General features: G+C 54.5%; 1 protein-coding gene across 1 annotated transcript; it reads right to left on the reverse strand.

Annotated features, from left to right (window-relative positions):
• Positions 1-401: 401 nt before the first annotated feature.
• Positions 402-12,245, reverse strand: LOC135978930 (uncharacterized; the record flags this gene model as incomplete). Its single annotated transcript, XM_065579631.1, has 5 exons — positions 12,007-12,245; positions 10,002-10,142; positions 7,616-7,792; positions 1,756-1,911; positions 402-504 (listed from the first exon to the last, which is right to left on the reverse strand). Coding segments are annotated over exons 1-5 (688 nt in total), but the record flags the coding sequence as incomplete, so codon positions are not given.
• Positions 12,246-12,765: the final 520 nt, after the last annotated feature.

Here is a 12,765-nt window from a genome sequence, read left to right on the forward strand (position 1 = left end):
GGGTGTCAAATGTCACCCTCCAAGCAACCCCTCGCTTCCCCCGCCCCTCACTGGCCAGGATGGTGCTCCCGAGTCCCCAGGGCAAAGGGTGAGTCCCCAGGGATGGTTACAGGACTGGTTGCCAAAGGAGAGCACAGCACCTTGAGGGTTCACTACCAAGAGCCCATGGTGGGGTATGCGGGGGGGAATGGGGACTGCATGGGGAGCAATGGGGTTAGAGGGGGCCCATCAGCCGATCAGGGCAGTTTGGGGTGAGCTTGCTCCTGCGGACTTCTGACACCCTTGATCCTGCATTGGACAATCAGGAGCCCAAGGGTTACTTATCGCTGCTGGTAGGGACTGAGGAGAGCCTGGGACCGGATCCAGCCCCCCTGTTAAAGGGACCCCTGCTCTGTGGTTACCTATGAACCTGATGGCCGCTTGTCTAAGTGGAGTCTGTGGGTTCTCCAGAAAGGCCATGGTCTGGCACAGAAAGTTGTTGGCTCTCCCCTTGTAGCGTGTCAGCTAGGACAAGAACAAGGGAGCACAAGGTTATTAAAGGCCTTTCCGTCCCGCAGGCCGGGTTCCAGGTGTCTGGAGCGCATGTCCTGTTTTCACCCCTCTTTCCTGTGCCGGGGGGATCACGCAGAGGGACTACACCCAGGGCCAGGAGTGGTCCCAGGGCTGGGGCTCAGTGTGGGCACAGAGCCGGGCAATGGGGGGTGCCCTATCCACCGATTCCCCCGCTCCTACCACGAGGGCTGCGCAGTGAATGACCTGAGGGCTCCCTCACCAGGCAGTCACAGCTTTGCCAGGTATCCTTGCGCTGGATGAAGCCACCAAGCTGGTGCCACTTCAGGAATTCTGCCGCACTGCTGAGGGTGTCCCAACACACCTGCAAAACAAGTGGGGCCAGGGCGAGCCGGCCACGGTTACGGGAGCTGGAAGCCATTAGCCTCGTTACCCGGAGGCAGGGAGACCGTGCGTGCTGAACGCTTCCCGGCCCCAGGTTGCTTGCGGAAGGGCGGTGGTGTGGCTAAGGCAATAGCTGGAGACCTGACTCAATTCCCAGCTCTCCCTGCAGGAACTCAGGCAAGTTGCTTAGGCCCAGGGCTGCAAAGGGATTTAGGTGCCTAATGCCTATGGGTGATCAATACTTTTGAGGCGCTAGGCCTCATGCTGTGCCTCAGTTCCCCACCTCATGGTGGGTAGGAGGGTGAATTCATTAGTGCTGGTGGCATTTGGCTCCCAAGTGATGGTGGCCATGAGCACTAGCATGTGCAGAGACACCTGGGGCGGGGGGAGGGGGGGTGGCTTGGGCATCTCATGTCTAGTACGGGCTGTACGGGCCGCTTGGCCAAGGGCACACTGGGTCCTGCGCACCATCTGGAGACTGGGTAGCCCTGCTCCTGGTAGGGGCCATGGCCAGGGTTGTGCTCTTCCCACCAGCACAGCCAGGGAATGTGCGGAGGCCAGTGGCTGTAGGAGTGGTGAGGCGACCCCTCCCCCCACCCAATCTCTCAGCCTGGCTGCAGGGGGGGAGTGTTGGGCTCAGAGGATGCAGGGAAGACTCAGCAGTTGGGTGGGGCGCCATGGTCATGGCGCTACTGCACTCAACGTTCAAGTGATTTTGAGCGCCTGACTGTCACAGCACTGAGCACCTGCCCTCTGTCAGCGAGACCCTTTAAAGAGGGGGTGTCACATGCTGCCCCCTCAAAACAAATTACTGGTCACTCTGTAACGGTATCCGCTGCAGGCTCCAGCTCGTGGCCTCACCTGGGACACGTTGGGACGCTCATCATGCACGAGGAGGAGCAGCGGGACCAGGCTCTGGAGCACATGTGCCTTCATCCGCCTCCTGTCGAGCCCCCTTACAAGCTCCAGCAGGTGTTTAAAGAGGGTGATGGAGAGCACCCGGAGCCTGCTGGACACCTGCAAGAGACGACGTGGGGAGGAGACGCTGTGACAGTCATTCTCACCCAGCGGGGCGAGCGCTCATGTGCCAGAGATGTCTGCCCTGCAGGGGGTATTGGTAACTCACCCCCAGCCATACAGCCACAGCTGGGGCCAGAGTCTCATGGGCATAGCGCCATTGACGGCAATAGAGATGCAGATTTTCACCAGTTGAGGGGCTGGCCTGGTAACTTCTTGGCCAGGGAGAGCAGTAAGGTGGGGTGAGACTGCCCCTGGACTCTCACAGCCAGCTCTGGGCACACTGACATCAGCACACACCTGTGTCAGCCAAGGGGGAATGCTCAGGGCAGAGCAGCGCCAGGACAGGGGCGGCAGAGAGGGAGTGATGAGGAAAGATTCAAAGAGCGAAGGAGGGGGTGTCGTTTGTCCTCCCGCTTTGCGGGCCCAGCTCACACTGCTGTTGACCCACAGCGGCCCTCTAGCCAGGCCAAGGGGGCCAAGCGTGGGGGGCAAATTCCTACACTGGTGTTTGTTCAAGCCACGCACAGGGACCTGGGGTGGATTTAACCCAGGGCCAAGGAGTGGTAAATGTGCAGGAGTTCCCAGATAGGGGGCCTTGGAAGCCATGACTGGAAGCCACCCAGCCTCCAGGGGCTCGGAGTGGGCTGAGGGTTGCCCCACTCCTGTGCATGGGTTTCTTGTTAAATCAGAGCCAGCCCCGCTTGGTCACATGGTGCTGCTGGGCCCCCGCCCTGCATGGCTGCTGGCAGAGCTGAACCAGTCCAGTGACCAGGGAGGCTGGGCGAGCTGTGCCAAGCAGGGAGAACCAGGAGCAATAGCTGGATGCTGTAGGGAGGGGCCACTGCTTTCTGGGAGGTGAGGCTGAGGGGGCAGCCTGGGGACGGGGTGACTTGAGCTGTTCTGGGAGTGGCTGAACCTTTAAACGGTGACCCCAATCAGCAGTTACATGTCACCTCCGGGCACCAGGTTCTAGACAAGGCAGTTCTCTGCGTGACATCTGTTGTAAAAGTGTTCATAAGTTCACCTCACCTCAGTCCCTGGAAAAATCATGGAGCAGGTCCTCAAGGAATCAATTATGAAACACTTAGAGGAGAGGAAAGTGATCAGGAACAGTCAGCATGGATTCACCAAGGGGAAGTCGTGCCTGACTAACCTAATTGCCTTCTATGAGGAGATAACTGGCTCTGTGGATGAGGGGAAAGCAGTGGATGTGTTATTCCTTGACTTTAGCAAAGCTTTTGATACGGTCTCCCACAGTATTCTTGCCGCCAAGTTAAAGAAGTATGGGCTGGATGAATGGACTGTAAGGTGGATAGAAAGCTGGCTAGATCGTCAGGCTCAAGGGATAGTGATCAATGGCTCCATGTCTAGTTGGCAGCCGGTTTCAAGCGGAGTGCCCTAAGGGTCGGTCCTGGGGCCAGTTTTGTTTAATATCTTTATTAATGATCTGGAGGATGGTGTGGACTGCACTCTCAGCAAGTTTGCAGATGACACTAAACTGGGAGGCGTGGTAGATACGCTGGAGGGTAGGGATCAGATACAGAGGGACCTAGACAGATTGGAGGATTGGGCCAAAAGAAACCTGATGAGGTTCAACAAGGACAAGTGCAGAGTCCTGCACTTAGGATGGAAGAATCCTATGCACTGCTACAGACTAGGGACCGAATGGCTAGGTAGCAGTTCTGCAGAAAAGGACCTAGGGGTCACAGTGGACGAGAAGCTGGATATGAGTCAACAGTGTGCTCTTGTTGCCAAGAAGGCTAATGGCATTTTGGGTTGTATAAGTAGGGGCATTGCCAGCAGATCGAGGGATGTGATCATTCCCCTTTATGCGACATTGGTGAGGCCTCATCTGGAGTACTGTGTCCAGTTTTGGGCCCCACACTACAAGAAGGATGTGGAAATATTGGAAAGAGTCCAGCGGAGGGCAACAAAAATGATTAGGGGTCTGGAGCACATGACTTATGAGGAGAGGCTGAGGGAACTGGGATTGTTTATTCTCCAGAAGAGAAGAATGAGGGGGGGGATTTGATAGCTGCTTTCAACTACCTGAAGGGGGGTTCCAAAGAGGATGGAGCTCGGCTGTTCTCAGTGGTGGCAGTTGACAGAACAAGGAGCAATGGTCTCAAATTGCAGTGGAGGAGGTCTAGGTTGGATATTAGGAAACACTATTTCACTAGGAGGGTGGTGAAGCACTGGAATGCTTTACCTAGGGATGTGGTGGAATCTCCTTCCTTGGAGGTTTTTAAGGCCCGGGTTGACAAAGCCCTGGCTGGGATGATTTAGTTGGGAATTGGTCCTGCTTTGAGCAGAGGGTTGGACTAGATGACCTCCTGAGGTCCCTTCCAATCCTGATATTCTATGATTCTATGATTCTTTTAGCCTGTTTATCTGATTTGGCTGCGCTCTTCCTGTCTGGCCACTTCGTAGTAGGTTCTTGGAACAGTAGTTCTGAGTTGTCTTTCCATGAGGAGTTGTGCTAGACTAGATGCAGGAGCTGCTGTTGGTGTTGATCTGTAATTCAGAGGAGCAAGGAATGGATCTTCCTGCTGTCAGATGTTTTTGGCTGTCTGCGCAGCTCTCTCAGCCTCTCCATTCGCTTGTGAGTAATTTGGGCTGCCAGTGATATGAGCAAAATCATATTTCATTCAGACTGACTTAAATTCTGCTGCAGTGAATTGTGGGACATTGTCCATCACTAGTTGTTCTGGATACAGAAATGAGCAAACGTACACTTCAGTTTCTCAATAACACTGCAACATGTTATGTCTTTCAAGTACATTATTTCTATATAGCTGGAAAAGTAGTCCACAATGACCTGGCAATGATGTCCTCTGAATTCACAAAAATCTGCAGCTAGTCTTTCCCAGTTCTCTCTCTTGTAGAGGTGGTTGTTCACTGGTTCAGCATTGCCTCTTAAGTTGATTTGGACTAGATCACCTTTCAAAAGCCCAATAGCATCAGATCCTCAAGTTCTTCCATCTTTCTCACTAGGCCCATCATGGCTGCTACACTGCAGCTGAGAAGGTTGTTGGTCTTTGATCTCATACACACGGAACGCAAAGCTTTTGTCTTTGTAAATTGGTTCGGTGCCCATGCAGTTCAAAATCCCTTGAGGGAGGGTCAGAGCTGTGTGACATCAGATCTCGAGTCAACTTTAAAGTCAATAGTCTTGCTTTGAATATTCAATGTCACTCTCCAGGCGGGCGCCATGTCATCACAAGTGATAGATCCCAGAATCAATGGGTCTTGATTGTCTGCAATATGAGTCAACTCCCTGACTGCTTCAGTGCAACGAACAGCTGCAAAATGTCCATATTTCAGGCATTTATTACAGCATGCGCCTCTGGCTGGACATGTATCATCCCTTGGGATATGACTTTTCCACACCTTGTGCATGTAGACTGGCATTTGTCCCTCTTAGCCTGCGAATTCTCTCTCCTTACCTCAGGGATTTTATGAGAAAGACTTTTAACACTTAAGTGTCTGTTTGTAGCTTTTAAACTAGTTGCAGGTTTTTCAATTTGCTTTTGCCTGTTGTTTGACTAATTCTGACTCTTGCTAGCTGTATAGCTGTGGGTAGAGTTAAATCTCTCTTCGGCGGTAGCTACTGTGAAAGGTTTTTAGCAGTGTTGTTATAGCTGTGACAGTCCCAGGATATTAGAGGTAGGTGAGGGAATATCATTTAGACCTCACCTGGCTTGTCTCTATGAAAGGTTTTTATCTTTTAACCCAATAACCAGCCTGTTTCTGAAATTTTCATGTTTTACATTCCACAAATCACAGTTTTCAGCCAGGGGATGCAGAGGTCTTCTAAAACTTTCAACATTTTCCCCTGGTTCTTGAATTCTTTGCTGAAAACATGCTCTTTAATAAACCACATTTCCCTCGGTTATAAAGTGTGCATCAATCTTAACCACAACCCTTGCATAGTTGTCTTTGTGATGGTCTTCAGTAAAGTCAAAGGAGGTAAAGATATGCTCTGCGTGCTTCTCCATAGCCTAAATTAAAGTCAATACCTGTATATCCCCAGTTCCTTTGTGCAGCTTGTTTGCAATGCAAAATCGTGCCAAACATTGTTTCCAGTCTGTCCATTGTGGAGGGTTATGAAAGGTGACGTTCTCTGGGGAATCAGAGTGGGGCATGTTGATGAGGCCCTGCAAACTTTGTTGCTGTTCCTTCTGTCTGCAACCTGTGTTGCTGTTTTCCTTTGGTTTCTGTTCTTAGTTTACTCCTGACACCATATCATGTTCTGTACCAGATATGTACTGCCTACAGAGCTTGTTTACACACACCAGATGGACAGTGCTTAATTTGTAATGAAAGAGGTGCTGGGGCTCAAGCAATTTTTTTACAATCATAACTGATGCAGCAAGCCCAGAGGTGCCAGGGCTAAGCCCTGGCAAAAGTTGAGCACTGCAGATGGGTTCATCATAAGAACCGTTAATGCTCTGCTGGATACAGCTGAGGTTCATTGAAATAAGGTATTTTACAGAGCATCACCTAGTAGTCGAACAGTATCATACAGGGTAACATGCCATTACACAGGTAGCCTGGCTTGTTTGCTAGACTCCATCCCATGTTAATCTTACTAGCCAGCTGCTCCTGCCCCCGGTGTCAGCTCAGAGCAGCCGGGCAGGCTCTGCACAAAACTTATGGGAGCGGTCTGGGGGCATCAGAGCTGCACTGCAGTGGGCATAGGCAGATGTTGAATTGGCACCTCGCTGGTCTTCCCTCCAGTTGTTGAGGCCTATTTGCCTTTCCCTGGTGATGGGCGTTGTGTTCATTAACGCTATTTGGATTTAACACCCCCCCCATAAAGAACCTGTTCTGTTCCCCCCGGGCCCGAGAGGGGTTTGGTTTAAAGGGCTCGCACCAGGGCGAGATCCTGCAGCTGGGGTCCAGGAGACCCTGGGAACAGCTTGAGCCGGGCCTGTGCCACTACTAAATAAAGAGCGGCAGGGTCCCAGCAAAGTTCGGCAGGGCTGAGGGTAGTATTTAGTGTTGTGAAAGCTGGGGAGGTGGGTGGACGCTCCAGGAGCCCCCACTGGGGGTTACCCCTAGAAGGCAGTAATGGATGGGCCCCTTTCTCCTGCCCACTTGCTGGATCTCACCATCCAGTGGGGGACTGGACATCAGTCTGGTGAACGTGTCGGCGGGGGCTAGTTTGTGGTTATGAAAGGCCTGGGGAGAACTAGGCCCTCCTTTGACGCTGCGCTGCCATGAGAACGAAGGGGAGAGGAAAGGGTGGTAGCTGCAGAACCTACAAACGGAGCCGTTTCCTTATGGAGCTCCCAGGCCAGCTGTGGGATTCCTGGCCAGGGAGAGGAGGGGCAGGATTTTCACCAGGGTACCATCACTTGTCACCCTGGAAGCCAGCAAGAGCATTGCTGCACCCTGTGCTGCAGAGGCCCCCTCACTGCATGCAGACTCAGGAATGCATGTCCTTCCACAAGGGGAGCCTTGTCCCCAGGCTGCCCTGATCTTTGTCAGCAGGCCTGCAGGACACAAGGGTTCCCATCCTTTCTGCCATACGCTCTGAAGGAGAGTGAGGTAGCAGAGGAAGGCGGGAATGGGCTCACATCATTTACAACAATCCTTTTTCTGGCTAGGACCATACACAGGCCCTGCTAGCCCACCCGCCAGCCCCCATTCACAGGTCCGCAGTTTGAACGGTCTCCTATGGGCCACCAGGCCTTACATCATCAATGAAAGGCAGGAGTTTCTCAGCCACTTGCACAGCCGCGCGGCTGGCGCTCTGCCTGTCCATGCTGGCAAGGATGTTTTTCAGCACGGTGATGGCCTCGGCGATGATGTCCCTGTCTACCTCCTGTAGTTGCTCCAGGACCTCTGGCAGCAGACGCTGGAGTTTCCCCACCTGCGTGAAATGAGGAGCTGCTTTACAAAACACCCTCCAGTGACCCACAAGCCATTTCCAAAACAACGTCCACCTCCCCTGCAGACAGAAGCATGGGAACTAAGGGGGTGCTGCAGCACTCCCAGGTTTTACACGGGGCTCTGCTCCTGGCCCCGCTCACAGGGTCCCAGCTGCCAGCCCTGCGCCAACCCCCATCTGTGGCCCCAGCCTCGGTCCCCTTGCTCCATCCACCTCCCCCGCCCCCGGCTCCTGGAGCCATGGCCCTGCTCCTGAGCCCAGCTCTAGGGGTGGCAGGGGGTGTGGGCAGGGGTAAGGTGGGGTGCAGCACCTCCACTATAAAAAGTCTTCCAGCGCCCCTGCCTCCAGGTGACATGTTAGAACCTCAAAGCCTTTGCACAGCCAGCTAGGATCACGGGCAGCAGGCCCGGCTACCTGCAATATAAGCAGCTGCTTCCTTGTACCCCAGATCTCAGGGGATGGTATTTATTAGCGGGTATCATCTGTGGAAAGTTCTCTGCACAACACATTGACCCCAAATAAATCAAGTCTATTATTGTTATAGGGGTTCAAATAGCACCTCGAGGGCCTATCTGCAATCAGGGCTTGTGCTGGGGGATTTCCAGGCACAGTAAGAGACGTCCCCTGCCCTAGAGCTTACAGGCTAGGCACACAAAGGAAGGATTTCTATCCCCATTGTACAGACATGGAACTCAGGCACAGAGAGGCTACGTGACTCGCCCAGGGTCACCCAGGGAGTCTGGAAGAGCCAGGAACCGAACCTGGGTTCTCCCGAGTCCCTGTCCTTACAGCCCAGCCTAGAGGAGGGAGCCAATTTTGCACACGAGTTCTAGGGTTGGTCTGTTACTAAAAGCCAGATTCAATCATTTCTGTATTTGGTTTTTGAACCTTTCAAAGACAGCCCCACAAAACATTTTTGGAGAGGGTCCAGAGAAGAGCTTGAGAACATGACCTATGAAGGAAGGCTGAAAGAATTGTGTTTGTTTAGTTTGAAAAAGAGAAGACTGAGAGGGGACATGATAGCAGTTTTCAGGTATCTAAAAGGGTGTCATAAGGAGGAGGGAGAAAACTTGTTCACCTTAGTCTCTAAGGATAGACCAAGAAGCAATGGGCTTAAACTGCAGCAAGGGAGGTTTAGGTTGGACATTAGGAAAAAATTCCTAACTGTCAGGGTGGTTAAACACTGGAATAAATTGCCTAGGGAGGTTGTGGAATCTCCATCTCTGGAGGTATTTAAGAGTAGGTTAGATAACTGTCTATCAGGGATGGTCTAGGCAATATTTGGTCCTGCCATGAGGGCAGGGGACTGGACTCGATGACCTCTCGAGGTCCCTTCCAGTCCTAGAATCTATGAATCTATGAAAATCTCAACCGGCATCAGGGAAAAAATGTGTCAAATACAGGCTAACCGGTTCCGGAAGAAAAAATGAACCACAAGCAAGTGAAAACCAGGCTGAGGCTCATGGAACGGTGGGAATGGTGTATGACAAAGAATGACAGTCACGCCCTCTCCATGTCTGATCAAATCGTAGTCCGGGTTTAATAAACCGGACTGACCCGCTATTCTCAGGGTAAGTAAAATATCATTAGTGAGAGTTGCCTTCAGATTGTCTCCTCTTTACCAGGCTGCCAGATCTGTGTATTTAAGCCCCAAGGGTTTTCTCTGCCTTCACTATACTGTGTGTATCAAACTTGTTATGAGATCTTAGCAGCAAAAGGCCCCTGTAGAGCTCTTCAGAGGAGCAAGTGCTGCGGGACAGAGCTGTGACATCAACAGTTAAAACCTATGAGGCTTTAAAAGGGGATTTGTAGGAAAAAATGGTTCCTAATTGAAGCGAAATGGCTCTGTCTGGGCGTCCCTGATCACTGGTGTCGCCAGCATTCCCTGGGGTCTAGAGTCCACAGCTCTGCTGCTAATCTAGTGCTAGGGTTCTTTGGATCACAGAGACCCCAGACACAATCAGGCCCGGCAGTGCCAGGTACTGCACACACCCAGAGACACACCCCGCAGGAGCCAGGCTTGGAGACTTGCCCAAGGTCACCAAGCAGGTCAGTGACAGAGCCAGGAATAGAAGCCAGGGCTCCTGACTCGAGGCCAGGGCCATGTCCCCATGGAAGGTTTCAATGACCCCAGCCCTGCAGCAGCTCCCTGCGGTTCTGGGTTTATCCCCCAGCCCTCCTCCCCTCTCACCTTCTCTGGGCACAGGGACAGGTTCAGGAGGCCTTTGAGCGCCAGCCAGCGCACCACAGTGTTGGGGTCTCTCAGCTGCCCACTCAACTGGTCCAGGATGGCGTCTTCCTGCTTATTGCCAAGGTCAGGGCACTGGAGGAGCTAACACACCAACAGCGAAACAAGCTAGAGAACGGGGCTGGACCCTCACGACTCATCTCTGCCAAGGGGCCCTTAGCTCCAGCTGCCACGGGCACAGCATGCGCTGTACGCCGGGCACCGCGATTGGTCACCGTGTGTGCCCCACTGAAACGCTGCTAGCGCAACGGGCCCTCGAGGCTCCAGCCGAGATCAAGGCCTACCCTGCTCCCTCACTAAGGCTCAGCTGCATGCGGAGCAGGGAGGGAGGGGGCTGCAGCCTTGTGTTCCAAAGGGCCGCCCGGTCTACGGGGGGCAGGTGAATTGGCCGTGGATGGGCCCGGCCTGCGCATGGCATACGGACGTCAGAGGGGGCTTCAGGGCCGAGGTCACACAAGGGACCATTCTATGGAGCTGAGCCTTGGGGAACAAGAGACACCCGACCCTGGGCTTTGCTCCAGCCCCGCAACACCAGCTGGGGCCGGTAACAATGTCCAGAGTCAGTGACTCCACCCCTAGGGCTTTAGGAGCTTTCCCTGCCCCTGGTCACCCACCCACCCCCAGAGCCACCTACTCCTCTCCTGGCCATAGGCATGGGCGGCGAGTTCTATGGGCCCCCGGTGCCTGGGCACCATGGGCCTCGGCCCCGCCTTCTGCCCCCACGTCTCCCGGGCCATTTAAAAGAGCCCGGGGCCCCCACTCACCACCCGCAGTGCAGCGGAGCTGAGCGGCTTCCTGCCTGCTTGCTCCACATGGCTGCCGGCCCCTCCCTGCGGCCCCTGAGTGGGGTGGGTCTGTGTCCCACTGTCACGGAGTGTGGGGGAGTCAGGGCCCCGCACCCCCCACTTCCTGTGATTCACCGTGACTCTCACCAGCCAGTAAAACAGAAGGTTTATTAGATGACAGGAACACAGTCCCAAGCAGGGCTTGTAAGTACAACCAGGACCCCTTCAGCCAGGTCCCTCTGGGGGGCAAGGATCTTAGACCCCAGACTTGGGGTTCCCTGCCTCTTCCCACCCAGCCCAAAACTGAAACCAAAACCCCTCCTGCAGGCTCTCTCCTCCTCCTTCTCTCCCCCTCTCCCTTTGTCCAGTTTCCAGGGCAAAGGTGTCGACTTGCCCCACCCCCCTTCCTGGCTCAGGTTAACAGGCTCAGGTACTGTCCCTCACCTAAAGTCATCCCCTGCTCTCCCATCCCCCATGCAGACAGTCCAGTAAAACTAACCGACATATCCAGGTCAATCCACCCCGCTCCCTACTGCGTCACACCCACCCCAAGCGCCCCTGCAGCCAGTAGGAAGCTGCGCGGGCAGTGCCTGGGGGTAGCAGCACACGGAGGCCCCCAGGCCCGCCCTGCCTAGGAGCCCCAGGTAAGCGCCGCACCCTCCCAACTCCTCCCAGAGCCTGCACCCCCACCCCTTTCCCACACCCCACTCCGGCCCCCAAACTCCCTCCCAGAGCCTGTACCCCCTCCCTCCACACCCCCTCCTGCCCCCAAACTCCTCCCAGAGCCTGCACCCCTCACCCCTTCCTGCACCCCCACCTTCTGCCCCAGCCTGGAGCCTGCACCCAGCACCCAAACTCCATCCCAGAGCCTGCACCGCAGGCCCCTTCCCACACCCAAACTCCCTCCCAGGGCCCAACCTCTCACCCCTCCTGCACCCCAATCCCCTACCCCAGCCCAGTGCCTGTACCCCAGACCTCCTCCCCCCGCCCAAACTCCCTCCCAGAGACTTAGACAGGTGGGAGGCAGTTTGGAGGGGCGGGCTCTGCTGGTCACCACCAACATTTCTACAAACCTGCCGCCCCTGGCCATAGGTCAGCCCCATGCCACAGTCACCGCTGGGCTAGGGCTGTTCTCACGACCCTCACCCGCCGGTGAGGCTCACCTGAATGAAGAATGCCATGGCCGGGATGTACCGCCTATCATCCCTGCAGTTGAGGATGGCCATCAGCTCCTGGAAAATCCAGCAACGCTCCTGGAAACTGACCGAAACCATGGCCCTGGCATGGGAAACACAAACACCACATCATTGAGGTGGGCAAGGACTGGTTCTCCATTTACAAATCTAACCAGACCAGTGCCACAGGACAGGGGATCCCGGGTGACTAGTCACGTGCAGCTGGCATGGACAAGTTCCTGCTGGCTTAAAATGCCCAGCAGCCTAACTGCTAGAGACCCAGACCCTTAATCACTCTACAGGGAGCCCTTCCACGAGGCCAAGCTCCGAGCACGCAGCGCTGGGCTGTGTGACCAAGTGGGACCGTTCTTAATGTCTCCTCTGAATACTGTGTGGTTGCCTCAGTTTCCCCTATGCATTTCTTAAGTCTCCAGTGTGCATAAATGGCTGACAATCTGTCTCCTAGCAACAAATGGCCAGGGCCCTTCCCCCCTTGCAAGGGGATAGCTAAAGGTGAACAAAGATCAGGTGACCTCCTGGCCCAGGAAAGAGACAAAGGCCAGAAAGGAGGGGCTGGAGGGGGGTTTCAGCTGGGAGCTGGCTGGGGACGGGAAGTGAGTGCGGACGGAGTTGTCTGCCTCGCTGGGCCCCAGAATGGACCCGGCTGAGGGGTCCCGTTTGCTGTACCTACAAGCTCTGTTTTAGACTGTGTTCCTGTCATCTAATAAACCTCTGTTTTACTGGCTG

This window comes from Chrysemys picta, unplaced genomic scaffold (genome assembly GCF_011386835.1).
Source record: "Chrysemys picta bellii isolate R12L10 unplaced genomic scaffold, ASM1138683v2 scaf547, whole genome shotgun sequence".
NCBI classification, from domain to species: Eukaryota; Metazoa; Chordata; order Testudines; family Emydidae; genus Chrysemys; species Chrysemys picta.